This window comes from Mytilus californianus, unplaced genomic scaffold (assembly GCF_021869535.1).
Source record: "Mytilus californianus isolate M0D057914Y unplaced genomic scaffold, xbMytCali1.0.p SCAF_30, whole genome shotgun sequence".
Classification (NCBI taxonomy): Eukaryota; Metazoa; Mollusca; class Bivalvia; order Mytilida; family Mytilidae; genus Mytilus; species Mytilus californianus.
In genome coordinates, this window is record NW_026262680.1 from 2265399 (window position 1) to 2290716 (window position 25318).

At 32.1% G+C, this 25318-nt stretch overlaps 1 protein-coding gene across 5 annotated transcripts in view; it reads right to left on the minus strand.

The window, feature by feature from the left end:
• Positions 1–14023: 14023 nt before the first annotated feature.
• The window catches only part of LOC127736409 (N-acetylated-alpha-linked acidic dipeptidase 2-like), a 90186-nt gene continuing 78891 nt past the window's right edge, over positions 14024–25318 (minus strand). For all 5 annotated transcript variants that reach the window (XM_052246949.1, XM_052246948.1, XM_052246947.1 and 2 more), the window contains 9 exons: positions 24744–24863; positions 23706–23788; positions 22477–22540; positions 21543–21702; positions 19824–19917; positions 18473–18725; positions 16788–16875; positions 15528–15620; positions 14024–14572 (listed from right to left, as the gene is read on the minus strand). In XM_052246949.1, coding sequence (XP_052102909.1) covers positions 14380–14572; positions 15528–15620; positions 16788–16875; positions 18473–18725; positions 19824–19917; positions 21543–21702; positions 22477–22540; positions 23706–23788; positions 24744–24863 — 1148 coding nt within the window. In that variant the 3' untranslated portion in view covers positions 14024–14379. The remainder of the gene's footprint in view (positions 14573–15527; positions 15621–16787; positions 16876–18472; positions 18726–19823; positions 19918–21542; positions 21703–22476; positions 22541–23705; positions 23789–24743; positions 24864–25318) is intronic.

Below are 25318 nucleotides of genomic sequence, written 5' to 3' on the forward strand. Positions count from 1 at the left end.
ACAATCTCCATGGAAATGAGATGTGCCAATGCTAATACAACTGACTACCAAATACCATAGACTTATCATAAGTCGTTCCCTTTCAACAAACCTAAACAGAAACATTGACTTGTAAACTATGTAAAAGTTTCAAAGTCAATGAACCATGATGAGGGGGTGGGGCTATATAATCTCCATGGAAACGAGACTTGCAAATGCCAATAAATTTGCATACCAAATATCATTGACTTAACATAAGCGTTTTTTTTAAACTGATCTAATCACAAACGAATACATGTAAACTAAGCAAAAGTTTCAAAGTCAATAGACCATGACTGATGGGGCGGGACCAAATATTCTCTAAGGAAATGAGATGTACCAATGCTTATACAACTGCATACCAATTAACATTGGCCTACCACTTATGGTTCCCCTTGAACTGACCTAATCACAAACTAATACATGCAAACTAAGCAAAAATTTCAAAGTCAATAGACCATGACTGCGGGGGCAGGACAAAATATTCTCCATGGAAATGAAATATGCCAATGTTTATACAACTGCATACCACATATCATTGACTTACCACTAGTGGTTCCCCTTGAACTGACCTAATCGCAAACTAATACATGTAAACTAAGCAAAAGTTTTAAAGTCAATAGACCATGACTGAGGGGGCGGAACCAAATAATTTCCATGGAAATGAGATATGCCAATGCTTATACAACTGCATACCAAATATCATTGACTTACCACTAGTGGTTCCCCATAAATTGACCTAATCACAAACTAATACATGTAAACTAAGCAAAAGTTTCAAAGTCAATAGACCATGACTGAGGGGGCAGGGCCAAATAATCTCCATGGAAATGAGATGTGCCTGTGCTAAAACAACTGCATACCAAATATCATTGACCAACCACTAGTGGTTCACCTTAAACTAGACCTAATCACAAACTAATACAATGTTGACGCCGCCGCCGCCGTCGCCGGAAACAGCATACCTATGTCTCGCTTTTTGACTCCGTCAAGGCGAGACAAAAATTACATAAAATATATTAAACTCGGTAAAAGTATTTGAGTGCACTAAAGGAAATTTCTGCTATTCATATATTAAAGTCACTGCGGTAAGGGAATGGCACATTAACTACAGCAAAGAACGTGTTTATCCAAACAAATAAGCATATTTATCGTTAATTGGTTAGAACTTACAATGTTTAAATTTATTTTACAATTTGGAATATGATCGGACGAACATAACCCCAACAGCTCAAAATACATTTAACAATTAATGATATGCAGAAGAGGGGCATTTATCCCCAGGAACTAGACAGTGGGTGCACTAGAAAGATTGTTTGGTGGCAATTATGAATGCATGTTGTTAAGAAGTAGGGATTCGAACCACTTTTTAAGTGTTTAACAATTTGTATAGTGGGTTAGGTCTTGATTCCTAGGGTCAACCATTAAGTGCAATGAAAAAAATTCGGCATTGCAAACAGCCAATATTATACCGGGTAGCTTGAGGTTGACAGGAAAATGTTCCCCAAAATATATCATTTAAATTAAAGGTCAAATTCAAATTCAATTAAGTGCGAAACAATTGGTCCTTATGTCAAAGATCGTCACATGAAGGCCTTAATTATAAGTTACACAGTCCTATGGTAATACACCTTAATTCCAAGTCATGAGTTGAAAAAAATATTTTTGTCCTGATAAGGCTGTATGAGAACTATATAGCAGAAAATCGGAAGATAAATGTAACACTGCCTAATTGGACTTACAAGTGTGTTTTTCCTTCCTCTATAGCATTTAAAGAAGTCATTTAAACCATAATCTAAGTACTACTTTCACGGGCCTCTGCTTCACAGAGTTATCGTCCTACGATAAAATACTTATACTGATTGGTGATTATCAGGTTGATCCCTATGTTAATAAAAATATGGACAGTAAAAAAATGTTGAGCGAAATGTACTCTCACATATCATTGGATTTAGAACCTAAAATCTAAATGTGAAATGTTTATGCAATATAATTTACGTGACTCTTTGTTTAATTTATATTATGTTGTACATAATATGTATTCCTTTTATGTGAGCGGTCTTATTTTTTAATCCATTTCTCTGACGTCAGTCTATTGTTCTTACAGTAGATTATGTTTCAAGAATCAACTGACCACTGTGTTAACTTAAGATAACGTATATCATAACTTTAAACTTTTAACTTACCATATACAATCCTCTCAAAAAACGAGTGGCATATGAAGGGTTCGAACTCGCGCGTATTTTCTTCATAATCAGTAGAGTCTTCAGTCAATGCATGCTACCACTATACCTCGAGTGTTGACATATATTAATATTTAAATAGCACTCTTAAAGCGCATAACTGTCAATACATGTCAATAAACTGTATTTCTGTCTCATAGATAATTCGCTTTTGTTATCTAATAAAATATACATTTCGTTCCGGGTACAAGACACTGTTAATGTCACTGTTATGATTTCGGTACCAACGACTAGACGATCACGGCTATGAACAGCTCGAATGTACAAGTAAAAATTGACATAATTATACATTGTACATCTGTAGCAAGAGCAATTCGGCTGGGGATTCAGAATACGTACCACAGATATTACTAGTTTATTGACTGGTTGACGATGGATGCCAAAATGTAATAACATTAAAATAATCTACACTTAATGAAAGGGAACCAGTTTAAACAAAATTCATGTATAAGTGTTCAAGTAAGAATTTAAGCAATTAATTGTGTTTAATTCGGGAAGGCAGCATCATCTGAAGCACCATGATATGGCAAAATTGTTGCAAATACGCTAAATTTACGTACTTGATACAGTACGTCTGAGGTGTAGCCAATCTTTAATCAGCTGTAAACAAATACTTATTGCTAAATACTATATATGTAAATTTCAAAGAGTTCTAAATTTTGGTAATTAAATTTTTTTTTAACTTTTCAAAAAAAGATAAATGAATTCAGTATAAAATATATGTCTTTTTGAATAAATCATAAATACCAAAATCTATATAATTTAAATAATTCGTAAAGATTAAACACTAAATGAAATAGTCGTTTTACTAGAAATGGGTTAAACTAGAAAATTGATAAGAAGAAGTGGATTCGGAAAAGATAATCAACTTGCGACTAAAGTCGCTCGTTGATTATCGTTTACGAATCAACTACTTCTTATCAATTCTCTACTACATAATGTACCACTTTTTTTTAATTCTGTAGATGACATATGAATATTTTTTTCTTGTCTGTATACTGTATCTTCATTGCATATGCTGTAAGACGCATTTGTGGATACCCCGTCCGCAAGTGCCCCCTTTGTAAAGGGGCAGTTTCTAAACAGATATATATATATATATATATATATATATATATATATCTAGTATGGTTCAGTATCATTATGGCAAATAAGAATATACATGGTAAATTGGTGCAGATCTTAACTATTTTCGATACATTATTGTCATGCCACCAAATCCTAGAAAAAAAGTTTGGCGCAGCAGAAATGCAACTCAATATATCTATTGGAATGAAAATCTTAATATTTGTATATGATTGTACTATACATGATATGATAGGGGTGATTCCTGATACCCAGAAATAATACTTAAAAACAGTGAAAATATCTTTTAATGGCAGTTCAGAATATCAGTTTTGGTAAGGGTTGGGGATATTAACTGTTTATAAATAAATTTAACAATTAATGACATGGATGGGGTGAAGCATAATCTCGGGGAACAAAACCTATATTGCAGTAGAAAATTCCAAGACTTATCATTCCTTGTTGGGGGTTGATGATTTAAAACTTCCTTCAGAATCTTCAAATCGCAGAATGGTTTTGGAATCTTATTTACTTGCAAAAATGCAAATCGGTGAGACATTGTTACAGAGTCAAAATTCAAACACATTACATTTTGACGCACAGTGACACTTTTTGGGTTTTTAAATTTTAACTTATATGAAAATAAGATGTGGTATGATTGCCAATAAGACAACACTCCACCAGAGACAAAATGTCATAGAAGTTAACAACTGTAGGTGACCGTACAGCCTTCAACAATGAGCAAAACCCATACCGCATAGTCAGCTATAAAAGGCCCCGAAATGACAAATGTAAAACACTTCAAACGAGAAATCTATAACGGCCAGATTTATGTCAAAAACAATGAACAAAAAGCAAATATGATATGCAGCAACAAACGATAACCACTGAATTACAGGCTTCTGACTTGGGACAGGCACATACAGAATGTGGCGGGGTTAAACAAGTTTGCGGGCGCCCAACACTCCCCCTTACCTGGGACAGTGGTATAACAGCACAACATATGAACAAACTATAAAAATCAGTTGAAAAGGGCTTAACTCATAAGATCGATACAGAGTAGCAAAACAAGTAACAAATACACAAACCGGATGTGTCAGGGTATTTATACATCCCTACAACAAAAAAGACACTAAATACAGATTTGAGAGTACTCGCTGTTACTGACAGGTAGTTCATTTTAGTATCATTTGAAAGATTAAAATAGACCAACTTAAAAAAGTTGAAATTTTTGTTTTTGTTTATGTTTCTAATAAAATGAAGCAAATTTTTCACAATTTGCCTTGAAATACTTCTAACATTTTTTTTGAAACACGAAGATTTGAATTCAGACTGAATTGAGACAAAAATTAACTTTAAATGATACCTGTTTTATATAATTAGGTTACTAAATCATGTTAGAGATGGTTTTATGCAAAAATTGTCAATTTTTTGTCTAAAAAGTGTAGATTTTTGGCCGAAAACGGCAAGTGTTAAAATTTTGAGATCTCAGATGTAAGTCATCATAAGTGTTTCATATAGTAGTTTAGCTTCTGAATTTTGTTTATCTACCTAACCACTGCAAAAACAGTAAAAATGTCCATATTTGACATATGATTGAAGAAAGGTACACTTATAAAATGTCTTACAATTGAACATTTGTCAAATCGACAACATTTAAGTTCCAAAATGCCTTTAATTTTAGCATCTTAAAATTGCTCTGTAAGTTTCATTTTTTGTCCGAATTAAAAAATTTTCGCGGAAATTAATCTCTCTAACTTAACACTGTTAATCTCTCTTTAAAGCTGTTTATAAATTTCTTAATTATCCTTACTCAAAGACAAAATGAAAAAGGGGCCTTACTCGTCAGCGACAAGAAGCGACAAGACGACCTATCTAGCGACAAGAAGACTTATCTAGCGACATGAAGACTTATTTAGCGACAAGAAGCCTAATTTAGCAACAATAAGACTAATTTAGCGACAAGAAGTCTTTTTTAGCGACAGGAAGACTAATTAGGCGACAAGATTACTAATTTAGCGACTAATTCCCCGACAATAAGACTTATTTTGCGACAAGAAGACTACTTACTGTTTGAAATGGATAAAACGGGAAAAAGCTGACAAAAAATCTTTGGACTCTTTTTTTAATTCAGTAATGAACATAGTTGATATACGTATTCAACATTTTAAAGAACATTTTACTCTTAACAATAACCACAATAAACCTATTTCTCGTATCAAACATAAACTAAAAGAACTAGCCAAGGAATTTGTTTTTGTCCCGGCCGATAAAGCTGCTAATAATATTATTATTGTTTGACGTAAATTTTACATTGAGGTTCTGAAAAAAGAAATCACCAATTCACCAACATTCCAACTGACTCCATTTTCAGAAAACGACATCTGTAACAAACATAAACTTTTAGCTACCGCTTTACAAGCAGAACCAAATACAATGAAAGTCCCAACTATGTATTGGCTTCCGAAGCTACACAAAACACCTTACAAATATAGATTCATTTCGTCTTTAAGCCATTGTTCAACTACTAAATTGTCTATTCTTCTTACCAGTACACTTGGTACAATCAAAAACCTGATAATAAATTGTTAAAATAAGGCCTTCGAAAATAGTGGAATTAATTACTTTTGGAGTGTCAAGAACTCGTTGGAAGTACTTGATAAATTATATGCATATATTGGTGATTTTGAATCTGTTCAAAGTTTTGATTTTTCTACCCTATATACCACATTGCCTCACATTCTCATTAAGAAAAAAATCACACACCTAATTAAATGGGCATTTAAAAAGTCAGAATGTGAATATATATGTTCAAACTCTTTTAGGTCATTTTTTAGTAGCAATAAACAAAAAAACTATGTCAATTGGACATGCTTTGATACTATATATGCCCTTGAATTTTTACTAGATAACATTTTTGTTCGCTTTGGAGATTCCGTATATCGTCAGGTTATCGGAATTCCAATGGGGACTAACTGTGCACCACTTATTGCGGACCTTTTTTTGTATTGCTATGAGTTACAATTTATGACAAAAATCAGCAAGGACCCATCGAAACAACATCTGATACACAAATTTAATAATACTTTTAGATATTTGGATGATATTTTGGCTCTCAATAATGACGACTTCAGTATGTATACTAAAGAAATGTATCCTGTTGAACTTACTTTAAATAAAGCTAATACTAACAATGACCACTGCCCTTTCCTCGATCTTGATATCTATATCATTAATGGAAAGCTTAATACTAAAATATATGATAAAAGAGATGATTTTTCATTTCCTATCGTTAATTATCCATTTTTAGATGGTGACGTTCCCTTGTCACCATCTTACGGTGTTTATATATCTCAACTTGTACGATTCGCTCGTGTATGTAACAATGTTTTCGATTTTAACGAGAGAAATTTATGTATTACTGAAAAATTATTACACCAGGGTTTTCGATATCACAAACTAGTCAAATCATTTACTAAATTTTATCATCGGTATAAGGACATCATTCGTAAATATAGCTCAACATGCAGACTTCTTATACGTTCAGGTATTTCACATCCAATTTTTTATGGAAATATTCTTTATAAAGCACAAAAATGTCAGTATTCACCTCTGAAGCTAACAAAACCTTTAAATAGACTTATTAAGAAGGGATATAGTTACGATACTGTTGTCAGGTCATTAAAGATTGCATATTTTGGCGTTAATATTGATTCACTTATAGGGTCTTTGCATCGGCACTAAACACATTTATTAAAAAAACAGTTGTTGGCATGACACGGGTTATGTTCTTCTCATATATGTTATGATACTAAACCCCTAACGGGAAGGATTGTGCCTGATATTCATATGATGAAGACATAATCTTTCAATCAGTTTAATTGAAGTCTGGAGCTGGCATGTCAGTTATCTGCTAGTAGTCTGTTGTTATTTATGTATTATTGTCATTTTGTTTATTTTCTTTGGTTACATCTTCTGACATCAGACTCGGACTTCTCTTGAACTGAATTTTAATGTGCGTATTGTTATGCGTTTACTTTTCTACATTGGCTAGAGGTATAGGGGGAGGGTTGAGATCTCATAAACATGTTTAACCCCGCCGCATTTTTGCGCCTGTCCCAAGTCAGGAGCCTCTAGCCTTTGTTAGTCTTGTATTATTTTTAATTTTAGTTTCTTGTGTACAATTTGGAGTTTAGTATGGCGTTCATTATCACTGAACTAGTATATATATAATTGTTTAGGGGCCAGCTGAAGGACGCCTCCGGGTGCGGGAATTTCTCGCTGCATTGAAGACCTGTTGGTGACCTTCTGCTGTTGTCTGTTCTATGGTCGGGTTGTTGTCTCTTTGACACATTCCCCATTTCCATTCTCAATTTTATAATTTAACTACAAGAAGACTTATTTAGCGACAAGAAGAATAATTTGGCAACAAGGATACTAATTTAGCGACAATACGACTTATTTAGCGACAAGAAGACTAATTTAGCGACAAGGAGACTAATTCAGCGACAAGCAGACTATTTTAGCGACAAGAAGACTAATTCAGCGACAAGAAGACTAATTTAGCGACTGGAAGACTTATTAAGCGACAAGAAGACTAATTTGGCGACAAGAAGACTAATTTAGCGACAAGAGACTTGTTTAGCGACACGAAGACTAATTTAGCAACAAGAATATTAATTTGGCGACAATAATACTACTTAAGTGACAAAAAGACTTTTTTAGCGACAAGAAGACTAATTTGGCGACAATAAAACTTATTTAGCGACAAGAAGACAATTATAGCGTTAAGAAATATAACAATCACTTATTTCAAATAAATAAATAGAAAATAAATAGAAAATGTGTCCATCGGACACAGATGATGCCCTGTTTGCATATAAAATTCGAATTTCATCTGTGTTTATCGTAATGAGCATTGTGTATAAGTTTCATACCATTTGGTTGAGGCAAAACGTTAAAGAATAGAAACTAACGAATTTTGGGATGTATGTATGGATGTATGGATGGACAAGGGTAACACTTCATGCATCCTTTGCCTAGCAGCAGGGGCATAAAAATGCATTAAATGTTTTTTTTTAATATACATGTCATAAAGTGATTTTTATTATTTCATGGTTGAATATGATCACTTAATTCAATGGCAGTGGCTATTTTGCCTGCACTGGCAGAACAGAAAATATGCTATTTTGCCAGCTGTAAGTAATCAGAAGCCAATTTTGCCAGCAAAACAATTTTTTGTTTAAAGATATGCAATTCAAATTATTTCAAAAAACAAATTTGATTTAAACAATTTTGTTTTCGAAGCTATTTGATTTTGTCAGATTGTATAATGTTTTATGAAATTTATATGCAATGAGATTTTTAACTAGTTTATTTTTTTTACAACATACAGTTAAATGTTCTGAAATTTTATTCTTATGCATACCTGTAGCATTAGACTGTGACTGATTTTAAGAGTAGTTTCAACTACATGTTTTGATATGATTGCATTGTTCCAAATGGATGCTCAATATTTTGATTTTTTATCTCTTTTTACAAATTTCTTATTTTCACTTTGACTCATAAATGTTTTTAAACAATAACATGTATCTCACATATTGTTACTGTTATCTTATGTAACTCTATGAGGAATATTAAATTCATTTAAGTGGGGCGAGTTGGCAGACCTGAAAATTATATATTCATCTAGATTTTACCATTTTTTCATTAAGTGGGGCGAGTTGGCAGGAGAAAAATTAACGGGATTTAACCCTTTTCACAAATGGGGCGATTTTTTAAAAAGTGGGGCGAGTTGGTAAACCAATTTGGGGTGGTTTTTTTAAAAGTGGGGCGAGTTGTCCTGCTTCCCTCTATGAGTATTAATTTGATTCTTTTATGTTGTCACATTTTCGTAGTACTTTTCAAAAGTAAATATTAAAATTCACCCTTTACAAAGAACTGGCAAAATAGCATATTCACTATATTGCCTGCACCGGCAATATAACAATTTCTGTAGAAATATGCTATTTTACCGACTTTGAAAAACTGACCAAAACACAAAAACCGAACAATGACCAATGAACCATGAACATGAGGTCAAGGTCAGATGATAACGGCTAGCTTATATGTAGACCAACATGTACACCTTACATTCATTTTATACACTATATATAGTTGACCTATTGCTTATAGTACTTGAAAAACAGACCAAAACACAAAAACTTAACATTGAGCAATGAACCATGAAAAAAAGGTCAAGGTAAGGTGAAACCTGCCAGACTGACATGTACCCTTTACAATATAGTTGACCTACTGCTTAAAGTATCTGAAAAACAGACCTAATCACGTAACTTTAACCTTCATCACTGATCCATGAAATGAGGTCGAGGTCCATTGAACCCTGTCTGACTGATATGTAGGCGTTGCAAGGAACTGATATACTAAATATAGATATCCTACTACTGATAATAAGTGAGAAATTCACATGATAAAAAAACTTTTTCTTTTTAAGCAGTCCCTGTCACCATGAAAATGAAAAATAGACATATGACAGACCGAAACTTCGTAACAAAAGGTATCTGCATAAAATAATGAAGCATCCAGGTCTTTACTTTCCGAAATATAAAGCTTTATACAAATATACAAATAGTTCACATCGCCCTTACCGCCAGATACATGTAGTAATACCCATGTCTTGCAGGCGAGAAAAAAACCTATATTATTACCAGAAAATCAGTGCTTATATATAAATAAGATGTGGTATGAGTGCCAATGAGACAACTATCCATTTAAGTCACAATGTATAATAAACTGTTATCACAGAGATATGTGTCGACTTTTTGTAATTTTGATAATGCAAATGTTGAAATTATAAAATAGCAACACCGTTTAACATGTAAGTTATGTAAAAATTCAAAGTCGATGAACCATGACTGAAGGTACATGGCTAAACAATCTCCATGGAATGAGATGTGCCAATGCTAATACAACTGCATACCAAATACCATTGACTTATTATAAGTCGTTCCCTTTAAACAAACCTAAACACAAACATTAACTTGTAAACTATGTAAAAGTTTCAAAGTCAATGAACCATGATCAGGGGTGGCCAAATAATCTCCATGGTAATGAGATATGCCAATGCTTATACAACTGAACACCAATTAACATTGACCTACCACTAATGGTTCCCCATAAATTGACTTAATCACAAACTAATACATGTAAACTATGAAAAGTTTCAAAGTCAATAGACCTTGACTGAGGGGGCGTGGCCAAATAATCTCCATGGTAATGAGATATGCCAATGCTTATACAACTGCATACCAAATATCATTGACCTACCACTAGTGGTTCCCCATAAATTGACCTAATCACAAACTAATACATGTAAACTATGAAAAGTTTCAAAGTCAATAGACCTTGACTGAGGGGGCGGGGCCAAATAATCTCCATGGTAATGAGATGTGCCAATGCTAATACAACTGCATACCAAATATCATTGACCTACAACTAGTGGTTCACCATGAGCTAATCACAAACTGATATATTGTTGATGTGGCTGCCGACACCTGAAACAGCATACCTATGTCTTGCTTTTTGACTCCGTCAAGGCGAGACAAAAAGTAAACAATTATAGGTCAAAGTACGGCCTTCAACAAGGAGCCTTAGTTTAAATAGCTACAAAATTTGAAACTTTATAAAACAACAAAGAATCAACTATGATTAATTGACTTTGTTCTATAAATATATTTTTTTAAATAGAATATAAACATTCTTGTCGCTTTATTTGTCTTAATATTGTAAATTTTACTTCTTGTCGCTAAATAGTGAGACCGATGAAAAGCATATCTTGATCTTTTCCTTGATATTGACATAGATGGGCAACTTCAAACTAGAATCTATGACAAATCTTATTATTTCAACTTTCCATTTCGTAGCAGTTACATACTCTTTGTTCCATCCTATGGCGTTATATATTTTAGTTAATACATTACGCTCATGCATGTGCACATTATATACACTTCATTAACAGGAGTATGGTCCTTACACATAAACTGCTCCAATAGGGTTTTAAGAAAATACATCTGAAATCGAGACTATTTAGGGTTTAAGGTCACCATCACGAATTGGTTGACCGATATGATGTGTCCATGTCTCAACTCACTAGCTATATATTTTCGCAGTCTTACATGTGTGTAGGTCTTTAGATATTGGATAAAGTCGTCTTAATTGTAAAATTTTTAACTGAATGTGAATTTGAATGGCGGAGAATACATACAAAACAGGATACAATTACCCTGTTGCTCCTTTTGGAGTTCATGCAATTTCCTCAGTATTTGTTGGTTACCCTTATTTTCTTTCTGATCAAGTTACGAGATTTGCACCTTGGTAACTCATGTCATCTTTATCTAATTCAAGCCCCACCGATGTCTTGTGTGGACGGGATGCATGTCTGACATTCAAAATTATAAGCCACATAAATCAGATTTTTAATATACATCTGAGACCACTACTACTTCAAAGATTTGTCTTTTTGTGCTCTTACAAACTCTCATATATAAAAAGGCTAACCATCAAAGAGCAAATGACTTCTTCCACTCTATCATATGCTTTGTGTGTTATGTTTGTCCACTGTTTGTGTTTTTATTGTTTGTTATCATTATGCTGATTGTTTTTATAAGACATATGGTTTTCGCTTGTCTCCCTTGTATTTTAAATTACATCTTTTTGTAAAAAAAAAACAAGTTACCACTTGAAGCATGTGCTACATATCAATACAATGTTAAGAACAAGTAAATTTAACTTGTAAAGAAACTCTTCTTATTTTTTAACTATGAATATAAGAATTAAATGCATGTTTTGTCATTATTCATTATCTAAATTGGTAAGGTGAAAGACAGCAAGTAATTTGTTACAGTTTTAGCAAGAAACACTTTTTTGTTAATGGAAAAAGTAGCACACCACTTACATGCATATCGCATAAAACTTTCGCAATATTCATTTTGTAACTGAAAAATCTAAATAGATTCTCTTAACAAAAGATAAGAACACATTACTTTCCTGCCAAAAAATTCAGTTCGTTTTTTTATTATTTCAATAAAGCAGACACATCTTTCTTGTTTGTCATTTGTGCAATGCATTGCTTTTATGATACTTGATTTTGTGCTTTATGCAAATCTGACGAGTAAAGACCTTTCCAACTGATTTTTACAGTTTGTTCTTATGTTGTGCTGTTCCAAAATGTACATCACTATCCTTGGTAAGGGAAGGGCTGAGCTCTCACAAAGATGGTTAACCCTGCCACATATAAAATACAGTGGTTGTCGTAGGTTGTTGTGTCATATTAGTTTTTTCATATATTGTTTTTTATCATAAAATTAGGCCATTGGTTTTTAATTTTAAACTGTTTCACATTTTGTCATGTGGAAGCCTTTTATAGGTTACTTTAGATTTGTTGATATGGTCAATGTTTAAGGATGTTTAAATCCATGTTTTTTGAACTTTGGTGGATAGTTGTCTCATTGGTAATCATACCACATCTCCTAACTGTAAATTCAGAAATTATTGCGAGTATAGCAATAATTAGAACTGGCGTTCTGAATTTGTTACATATATCTGCATGCAGATTTTCCTGGAATTGCAATAATTAATCTCGCATTTTTGTCCATTTTCAAAAATGGCAATAATAAAAACACACAATAATTTCTAAATTTACAGTATCTTATATTGTTTAAAAAAAGAGAAAGTTATGTTTATGATGATAAGTACTAATGATCAAACATGAATATGTTAATATAATTCTCCATATTTACAATTATATATGTACATGATTTTGACGAATTAAATATGTTGTATGGTAAAATTTACATCGATATTTTACATTAAAAATTGTTTATTTATACAATTCAGCTTAAAATTATAACATCTAAATCCTTTTACAGTGTCTGCAGAGATCACAGCTTTTATCCATCTAACAACATCCTCACCAGCTTTCCAAGATATCTGTACCTACAAATTACCTGGAATTATAGACATTCTCTCCATCTTTTTCACATATTTTCTTCATAAGTGTACTTATAAGACACATATCACATTTCTGTATGTTTGAACAATCTTTCATTCTGTTACATTTCTACCATTAAGGTGGTACCAAACACCTTGACTAAAGTCAATTTGGCTCGTTTATTATATTAATTTTCATAAAATTTTGACAAAATATTTACTTTGACCCTTTGACAAAAATATACAAATTTCAAAAAACTTGAACCACACACTTTATCGGAAAAATTTCATCGGATATATAGCAGTTTGACAAACATTAATTTTGATCATTGAGAAGCTTAATATTTCCTTAACAATAGAACAATATTAAAACGTTTGGCTGATTTTTACAGAGTTATCTCCCTGTAGTGTTATGTACCACCATAAAATAACAAATTAGGTTAAATACGAATTTAAATGTTCAAACAAAGCACAAATCTTCTATAGTTTTGTATGTAAACTTTGGTAAAACCATGAAATCAAACATTCACGAAAAATTGGTACCGACGAAAACACTGAATCCACAGTACATTTCTCCCAATCAAAATAATAAACAATCGTCCTACTTTTGGCATATACAAAAACACATTAAACTTCGTCGCTATTTGTACACCGGCATTTCCATGACAACTTCACAAAAGAAAATTTTGACTCCACAGTGCAAAGTAATCTTTGTTTGAAATCAATAACTCAGTGTCACAGAATCCAAAATAGCAATCCCTTATCGATATTTTTCAATCATAACTGAATATCAGTAATTTTGCGGTAAAACATTCATATCACAAGAAAAAAATGTCTGACACAATAGAGAAAAGTGACCTTGATTTGATTCAGAATCCCAAATAGCGACAAAGTTAACACTCTTCACGAAAATCTGATGAATATTTCATCCTGCATAATTTCTATAGCCTGGTGTACAGAGACTATTAGTAAAGCTATTTGATGTCTTTGAGTGGATCACACTATCTGTTTGATCTAAATAAGATGAGCGTTGGAAAATCTCAAATATCGACAAAATTCATACTTTTCATGAATATCGGATGAATATTTCATCCTGTATAATTTCTATAGCCTGATGTACAGAGACTATTAATAAAGCTATTTGATGTCTGAGAGGATCACAGTCTTTGTTTGTCCCACACTGATCTATTGTGACAGCAATCCCTGGAAAGATCTGATCGTCCCATAGGTTCTCAGCATGTGGAGCTAACAATAAATGCCTGTAAAAGAGAAATTGGGTATTTAATATGATCACAAAGTTTTTGCTGAAAACATTCTTAGATAACCCTTACAGAGCATCTATCATTGTAGTTTGTTATTTTAATTTTGGGGGGGGGGGGGGGGGGGGGGGGGAATGGGAAGGAATATCCAGGGATATCCTGTTGCTTTTTGTTTCATTTCCAGTTTTGTAGACTTATATTTCTCTTTTGTATTTTTATCTTTGGCCTATTCATTTTTCGTTTTTTGTTGGGTTTTTTTCTAATAACTCCTATGGTATTTTCCTTCTGTTTTATTCGCTATTCAATAAACTTTTAAGGTTTGAACAAACACTTTAAAACTCTATACTATGAATTTTGAACAAGATGAAAAGATCTCCAATTTATCATAAATATTTTCACAAGAATTCAAATAATGATTTTTTTAATGAACAAAAATAAATTTAATTCCAAATCAAATGTCGTACTTGTGGTTCTTTTAATGGTTTCTGTGAGAATTCGTAAAGGTCATGCATCTACGAGATCAATACTGTTTTAATCTGGTATAGGGTCAATATATTCACTGTGTGATGACATTTAAAATTAATGTAATCTTCCTTCAAACACTTTAGTTCACTCAAAATTTCAACAAAGATTTCATCTTCATGACATGTTTATTTGAAAATACTTCCGTTTTAACCATACTTTTAAACAAAGTACAATTCCATTTAAAAAGAGTTTTATTTAAGGATCTAATTTGTTGGCAATGGACTATGTTCCTTTCAGTTATGATCCTAGTTCCAATATCCATCTCCACTTTGAAGAAAGCAATCATTGCTAATAAGAAGACATAGGTAGATGATTTTCCATACCTTGTTAGTTTATAAATATCCTGGCAAGTTCAATTACTTACCTATACTGTGGGTATCCAGGAATACCTTTGTAGTTTATAAATATCCTGTTTAGTTCTATTACTTACCTATACTGTGGGTATCCAGGAATACCTTGGTAGTTTATAAATATCCTGGGAAGTTCCAGCAATTTATCATTAATTAAATACAAATCTGATTCTCTGCAAATACAAATAGTGATACATCAATGATTATATTGTGTTCTTTGATTCATAAGATTAAATTTTTTTGTACATAAATTATCATTACAATTCCTGGTCATTTAAACTTGTAGAGCTTCATATAAATATTGCCATCAATATATTCAAATTCTAATTAATGTGATACTTATATATGTCACCACATTTTTTTCCACTAATAAAAACTTACATGATAATGATGATGATGATAGATTTGTTTTAAACATCCAGTGGCAAATATCACATGCTTATCAGGACAAGAACATGTTAATGTGATATGAAAATGAAACCTGCTTTGTACTAGACTGGCAGGTTGATTCAGACTGTATATTGTGCTAGTTCACAAGGTAACAGTATGCCCTACCAGGACACATTATTTTGAGTTCTGTCCCTTGCTCTTACACCTTAATAATGCATGCTTCCAAAGAAAAGGCAAAACCAATTTTTAGGACATTTTGAATGATATTATAGCAGGAAAAAATGGTAAAATACTAAATGTGTATCATGAAAGAGAAATTCTGGTAGAAATAATGTCAGTTTTACAGAAAATTTAGAAATTCTTAAACTTTTTCAGCTTCTTATATGGTCAGTTATACATTTACATCAATATCTGACTTATTTTCCATCATATATATGTATAACAAAAATTTATTTATTCTTTATATACTGTATACAAGTATAATACTTATTGGTAAATACAAGTAAACTGTAATATATAATATTCTCTTTTCAAATAATATTAAGACATGGTTTCACATGCTCCAGTTGCATGCAAAATCCCATTACCCATTTATGATCCTCAGTATAATAATAGTTTTCAATTAACATTATTTGAGAAGAATTATTTCCCCTTGACCACCATATTGCAGGCCAAACTGGTTGATTTTCTAATTTGACTAACCAAATTTGGCACAAAAAGTCTGATGAAAGATTCATACTATATCATAGTGATGGATTCTATAAACCCTGAATAAATGAAACTTAATAAAAAAAACTGTTCTGAAGTCTTGCTGTCAGTATAACAGGTTGAATTTGGTTGACTTATGAAGGAATTTGTGTTATGTTGACTTCCAACATGGCATCCAAAGGAAATAACTACAACTAATATCATTTCAATGGAAAACTATGTATGCCACAAATTATACTTACTTCAAAGAATCAAGGTTAATACTTGTTACATTAAATGCAAATAACTTTGTAGCTTCTATAAATATATCAATCTTTGAATATAATACATCTGGAAAATAAGAAAAAATTCATTAAAATGTCACATCTGTAGATTTGGAATACCTGAAGTTTTTCTAAATATTTCACATAAAAGAACAAGCAGTGTGCTTTTACATGTAGTTGTAATTACATATGTATTGGAAAAAAAAATTCCTTATCGTGACTTTGCTTGGGATTTTGATACTGTAAATTCAGAAATTATTGCGATGTTTTTATTATTGCGAAAAATGCGACAGGGTTATAATCGCAATAATTTGAATTCGCATTTTGAAATTTTTTATATGAATTAAAACAGAATTTTTCTCAATATCGCAAAATTTAAAATCGAATTTTAGTCTTAAATGACAAAATTGCAATAAAAAATGCACGCAATAATATCTGAATTTACAGTACTCAATTTTGAGAAATTGAGTTTCCTGTGAAGTGTTTTCTTATCTGTTGGTTTGTCCTTTTCTTTTGTTCTTGTCTATCATGTATGTGCTCCTTTAATTTCTGAGTTTTTATTACCCCATTGGCAACCTTTTTTTAATTTTTTTTTTATAAAAAGTCAACAATTTTTCCATTCTTTCCCTTGTATTCATGCTGATGGTGTAACAGAAGATATCTACATTAAAGCTATAAACAAGTCACCAAGGGCCCTGTATTGATCCCCTGTTACTTATGCACTTTACTGACTAATGTGTCTGATAGATTTAAAAAAAGAGCATAGTGCTAAAATGTAAATGTGGATAATTAAATGGCAATACTTGAACTAGAAAACTATGCAAAACATTTAAAGTCAATAAACCATGACTGTAGGTTCATCGCCAAATAATCTCCATGTAAATGAATGAAGTTAATCCTAATACAACTGCATATCAAATATCATTAACTTATCAAATTGGTTCCCCCCAAACCGACCTTTAACATTTAAACTAAGTAAAAGTTTAGAAGTCATGACTGAGGGGTGGGGTCAAATAATCTCAATGGACAAGAGATGTATCAATGCTCCTTCAACTGCATACCAAATACATGTATCGTTAATTTACCATTAGTAGTTCCTCTTAAACAGAGCTTATCACAAACTTTAACAAATTGTTGACAACATGGCCACTGTCAAAACTGCATCACGGGTAAGTCTCATATTTGTAACTTAGTTGAGGCAAGACAAAAAAATTGTCCCCAATTTAAATAAGGTTCAGGAGGATTTTTTTAAGTTTAAAGACTGATGATCAACAAACAGATACTCGTTAGATGGATGGACACCAAGTAATACACCTTATCGCTATTTGTCCATCATTACTGGATATCACAAAGATTTTCGTAAAATTTTGACGTCACAATAGAAAATGTTTGACGCCACAAAGGGAAAGTGACTGTTGTATGACGTCAAAAGTTCAAGTGTTGCGGATTCTCGGGTCAAGTGCCACAGATTCCCAAATAGCAATAAGGTCAATAGCAATTACAAATCCTAACCATTTGGGTTAGGGCAACAAAAACCTGATGAATGAACACATTTGTAATGTAATATATACTAATTGAACACATTTGTAATATAATACAAACTAATTGAACACATTTGTAATATAATACATACTAATTGAACACATTTTTAATATAATACATACTAATATCTACATTAGCAGATGAAATAACAGCTTCATTCTCTCTTAAAAATTTCTTTCCTCTGTCAAAAACTTGTGCATAATTTTGAACATCAAATGGAAGCACTGCTGAATCAGCTAACAGTAACACCATATCAGCCACAATTTTAGTGACCGTCTGCTCTAGTTTGGTATCTTTGTCAAGGAATGTTTCTACATATTCTTTATCATCTTCTAATGTACTAAAAGCTGGGTATGTTGGCAAATGGGGATAAATCTGAAATATAATATGTTTCAATTAATTTCCCTACATTTAAGAACATATCTATCGGTAATGTCAATGCCAAGACTTAAGAGACAATTCATTCAACTATAAAGCCACAGTGCAGTGGTTTTTACTTAATATAAAAAAAAGAAGATGTGGTATGATTGCCAATGAAACAACTCTCCACAAGAGACCAAATGACACAAAAATTAACAACTATAGGTCACTGTATGGCCTTCAACAATGAGCAAAGCCCATATCACATAGTCAGCTATAAAAGGCCCTGAAATGACAAATGTAAAACAATTCAAACGAAATAACTAACAGCCTAATTTATGTACAAAATAATGAACGAAAAACAAATATGTTACACAGCAACAGACGACAACCACTGAATTACAGGCTCCTGACTTAAGTACTTTTGTGAATCAAAGAATAAAGAGTTTTTGGATTTTTGTTTGTTTAATATCAATTGGCAGATTTTTCATTCATATGTCAGGCAATGACAAATTAAAAAGTAATGCAAGAGGTAGCTTATGCACAGTTGGTAATGGGGGAAGTTTCTACTGTTACTGGAAAATGAGATTATGTTGGGTAGGAAGCAGGAATTCTGTAATTCAAATAGGTCACCTATTAACCTCTAAAAGAGTTGTGACAAGAGGACACCCACTTTACACATGGCATCATATTTAAATGTCCCAAATTGGATGTGATGGTGTGTTTATACATACTACACAGCTAAACAGACTACCTACTTAAGCTACAGTTTTACTGCTACTCTGGAAAAGTCAAAGAGAAGACTACATGTCTGTACAAAGTCAACCCTTTGGTTGGCAAATATTTAAGCCATAAAACTATTTATGATCAATCATATTCCAGAGGTTATACCATGTTAGTCTATCTGTTACTTTTTTATCTTAGTTATTTCTTGATCATCGTTCATCATCATCAACCTTATTATTTTTTCCTGAAATTATTTAACTACATAATATATTTTTCTGAATCAAGCATTTTGATTAAATCATCATTTTGTCTTTGCTAATATCTAAAAGCTTCAAAAGATTTTTGTAAAAGTTTTAATATATAATTATTTCAATGCAGGTACTCTACCTTTGAATTAAATGTATACATTGGTGACACTGAAGGAACTCCAAGATAATACTCAAATGGTGTGTGGTCACTGTCTCCATTCAATGGATTTATTCTGCAAAACATAACATTCTGATTAAAATGGTTATCAAACACCATCATCATCTATACTGGAATATAAAATTTATTTGTAAAAGACTTGAAAACAAGTAGATTGCCTTGCATTTCTTATCCTGTTTCCAGCCAAGCACAAATTAAAATTTATATTTTGAGACAATATATACTGTAGCGAGGGGTAAAATATCGGCATAAAGGGACAACCCGTGGTAAAATCAAGATATATTCAAGCCCCCATGAATTATTTCGATTCTAATATGACAAATACAGCAATTGTTTTGGATCGAAGCGCTCTAGATGAAGGCTTTATTTGCCGTTCCCATAAATAAACGAACTATTAAATTGATGTAAAAGACCGGAGCAAACTGAATAAATGACATGCTTAAACTATTTACAATAACATATTTAGATAGGTTTGGATGAATCTAAATGATAATTGTACTTATATGTCTTATATGTCTACAAAAAATGGCTTATATAACACATTTTTCCATCGTTTGTTTACGTTTCCTTGTTGTGATGATTTTCGGTTTCACAAGCGTGTATTTTCCCGAAAATGCTTATATTCTTCTGTCATCGTTCTATGACGTCGGGTAGCTCATTCATAAAAAAGCATATGACGCGGGAGTACGATCGGAACAGCCCAAACAATATATTCATATTTTACCACGGGTGTGTACTCAAAGCGTTTGAAGAACGTCATGTTAGAATTAATAATAACCACTCTACTAATGCAAAGTAATTTATTTACTAATTTTCTTATTAACTAGACCTGAACAGGTGTCAAACTAACAAGGGCACTAGCCAAAGTGGTTTAAAATTGACGTTGGAAAAATCTATGAAACCATGGAAAAAACAATTGTGTATATCATGAATTTGATGTTCTTGTTGAATTAATGTTGCAGAATTAAACACATAGAGGGCAAGGGAGGCACATTGTTTAGACCCACACCAGCCACAACATTAAATTTTCATTTTACTAATTATTCTTGCATACTTCTAAGGAAAGTTCAACCACCCAAGATTATATAATTTGAGTGCCTCCCATCCCCACAATCAATAGATGAAAACGGCATTTTATGTAAAAAAAAGTATACTAGTCTGGCATCAATTCTTCAATATTCTTTCAAAAAATTGTTCCCTAATTTCAAATTCTAGTAAAATCCGTAAGTTTCATCTGATTTTGACACGGTTTTCAACAAACGGAAGCACCATGTTTACACTTTCATCCAGGTATTAAACAAAGAAAGATAACTTGTGTTTGCAATGTTTTTTAGCAGGAAATGTATAAGAGGTATTCCGATTCCAGTAATCCGGGACTCATCGTCAGCTGTCTGAAGCGTGAATCCCAGAAAACCGGGATTCGTCGGCGAAAGGGTTAAGCTTTTAACCTGTTTCAATACTTATATATCCTTGGCTTTCAAATATTCAGCTTTGGACGTTCCTGACGAAGGTAAATCCAGAAAAGTACTTTGGATGCATAAAATTTAAAAAAGGGTTATTTCATTTTTTACATGAAGGTTCTTGAATCTAAATCAAATACTTAATAATCAAACTGTTGAAGACAGATACTACTGTTTTTTTTTCTTCAAAACTCTGATGTACTAAGCTAATTATACCTACTTTGGCTGGGAAGGTTTCCCTGGATCCATGAATCTTTCTAACCACATATCATACACTGATTTATCATAATAATCAGGGTCTGTACAAGGCACTTTTTGTGTGGAGTTCTTTATAATACTATATAGTAATGGATTAGCTTCAGCATGGAAGGAATAGTTCCCTATAATAAAGTGCAAGAAATTTGTGAGGCATTTATAATTCAAAAATGAAAAAAAAAAATTTGAAAATGTCTGTAATTGCCAAGGTTCATATCATAAGTAAATCTATAATGTTCTTCGAATTCTCATCAGTGCTAAACTTCCTTTCCAACAAAAGCTTTAAAGAATTAAATTATAAGGAACAAGTTATTCAGTGTGCACCCCATTTTTTATGTTATTTCTTCATAGACAGAAAAAATATTACAGTCATTCCTTAAATAAAAAAAAATGATTTGAGTTATTGCCCTTGGACAGAACAGATAAAATATGTGCAAGGCGGAGGACATTGCAACTGTGTTCTTTTATTATCTTTTCTTTTGATTTGATATATCACTGCTCAGTAATTTACTTACTACTGGAGTTTGGAGTAACCTGCCTTCTCCACATAATATAAGCAATCGCTGTTTTGGTAAGGAAGACCCCAAAATCTAAATATATTGTTTTAAGTATATAAATAGCTTCATGTCCAAAGAAGAACCAGTGCCAGTTTGGCTGAATTCTGTCAAATAGTTTAGAAGAAGTTGCAGATTAAAAAAGTGTTACACGTACACTTTTAATGTGGGCAATGATTAGGATGACGACAAAACCAATCCCTATGTGTTGCCAGAGCTAGCCGCCATCAATGAAATTAAAAGAAATATGGTTTACTCCGTAGTAAAGTCTCCAATAAGCCATGGCATGTCATAATTTTTTTCTTTCATAAGAAATAGTATACTGCCTTATCTATATAATTATACCTCTTATCACAGAATCAAGATTTATATAGGCTACAGCTCCTCTTCCTAACATCTTCTCGTATTCCTGTAAAATATATTGAATACATATGAATAATTTGTGGGGTATACATCAATAAGCAGCAACCTTACAAAAATATATCCTGATGATGCCACTCATGTAGTGAAACATGTAGACATAACAAATTCTTTATTATTTCAGTATAAAATGGGTGTTGATGTCTTTATTTTCTATAAAAATATATTTGTTTAAATCTACTTTCCTTTTGGTTTATGAATAAAAACACAATAAAGGATCCAATTTCATGCAAATCATCTAAATTCCAACGGAGTTTACTTACAATACTCTTTTAATTCCCCCAACATTAAAGGGAAACTAATGCAAATAAGTAATTGTAAAGAGATTTATTTTCTTGGAGTTTAAATTTCATGATTTCTAGGTTCAAAACTGTTAAGGTTTTATTTTCCAGAGTTTCTTGTCCCTGATTTAGATTTTCATTAAATTTATTTGAAGGAATATTTTTGTGACTTCAACAAACTTTTACGGGATGGACGATGAAATAAAGGACAAAAGTGAATCATTGTTCCCCCTTTGGAACATTTATAAAACAAAACCTTAAACTTATAATTTCATACGGTTGAACGTAGTGAATAAGAGTGAAATGATTTTCTCATGTCTTTTATCATGATGTATAAGTGTCTTACCTATCATACCATTGGTTTCCCGCCGAAACAGGGGTTTTGGTGATACAGCATGACAGCGCCAAAGCAATCGGTACTAAAATTTCTTGGTAAATTTTTATTTTATTATTCCCAATTTTTATTACTAATAACATAAGATTGATAGGACTGGAGGGTTGTTTTTCTTTTTGGTATTATGTTGTTTGTAATTTTTTAGTATATATTAGTATATATACATAAGTGTTTGTTGATTGTTCATGTGAAACATATTAAACTCAGAAGCGGCCTTGTCGTGTAGCTTTGCACTTTAATATGAGTTTTTGTATTCTTCATTCTTTAACAGTAATTTCCTTTACATGGTTTTCAAAGCATACATCATCATGGGGTGACATACATGAAACTAGTATTTGAGAGTGAAGTTCTTTTAATACAGAATGAAGGTTGTTACAAGAGAACCCAATTGTCAGTATTATACAACATTTAAAGTAATAACTCTAAGGCTAGCAACCAACTCTTGGTGAAACCCTTATTCTGTAACTAGCCTTACTTACCTGAACCCATTCAAAGGAACCTATATGTCCATATTTAGATGCATCCCATAAAGCTAACATAATAGTTCTTCTTGGCCTCCAACCTATAAAAAGAAGTAAAATATTTAAAGACTAACTTTCCAAACAAATTAATTTACATTCATGAACATTTTGGTATAATAATTTATACAGTTTACATAAGTATAGGCAAACAATGAATCTAATAAATTATTCAACAAAATACAAGTTACCTATAGGCTTGCATGCAAAGTTCATCAAAACAAAATAAATTTTCCAAGATTGATTTATTGATGTTTGCTTAACTTCCAGTGGCAAATATTACATATAATACTCAGAAAAAAAAGTATCAAAGAAAATGCAAATTTTTCTTAATCCATGCAATTATGCATCCAAGAAATACTGTAAACCAACTTATTTTCACAGATACTTTATTTCCTGTTTAGCTCTTTATAACTATCTTCACAGTGATTTGTTTCTGCTTTTTTCTAATTTTCTTGATTTATCTATATAAGGAGAGGTCCAAGTTTACAAATTTGTGACATTTTTTATTTGTGTTCTTTTCAAATCATGAAAATTAGTTGGTTAACACTAATTGAATCCACAGTAGTCTGTTAGACAAATTCTAGTTTACAAGATTCTTGGCTGTAGTGTGAACATTGCAAAAGAAACTTTAAATTTATTTTGCAATTTTGAAAAGAATCTTTGAGATGGATGGATGAGCCTTTGTAAGAGGGGGTACAACCATTTTAAATCTTAGAAACTTAACTGTTACATATAGAAAGCAATATATCAGGGCTATTCCATTAAAATGTATGTGGGAGGGTAGGAAGGGACTTTCAAAATATCCGTACAACCAAGAACCATTTTTTAGATAATTTTGCATAATGGTAATAGACGCATACTGAAAAAAGACTCATGACCCACATTCAATAATTAAACTTCCCTTTCTACCCTCCCACATACATTTTAATGGAATAGCCCTCACAAAACTCTCAACAATTGACCCAACATGTTGAAAATATCAAAGTACTGCATTACCATCTCTAACAAGAGCACTGAACCCTCTGGCTAATTCCCAGATCACACTATACCCTGTTGCATGATCTACACCACCTTTGGTCCATGAATCTGTATGAGCACCAATTATTACAAATTTATCTGCAAGGTAAAATTTAACTCTAATAACTCATAATTAGACATAAGCAATATTATCTAAAATGAAAAAATTCAATTTGGAGCTGTGCCATATAAACTGAACCAGTGAGTAAATAACACACATTTTCAACATTTTTACTTTCAGGAACAGTTGTTGAAATGGAATACAATCCATTTTACAGCACAAAAGTTTGTTAGACCTGGCCTTGCAGTCATAAAACTTTGGAGTACGATTATCCTACCCAGACTAAAAATTCAACCAATCAAAAGGTTGTATTTGGTGTTTCGAGCACAAATTTTGTACTCTGAGTATTGGATAAATATTTATGACACAGAGCCCTGGAATACATAGAACATTTTTAAATTGTGCATTTTTTACTACTATGGTTGTTTTTTACTCTTTGTAACAGGTAACCAATAGAAATATAAAAAAAAATGAAGCTTTTAAAATCTGCATA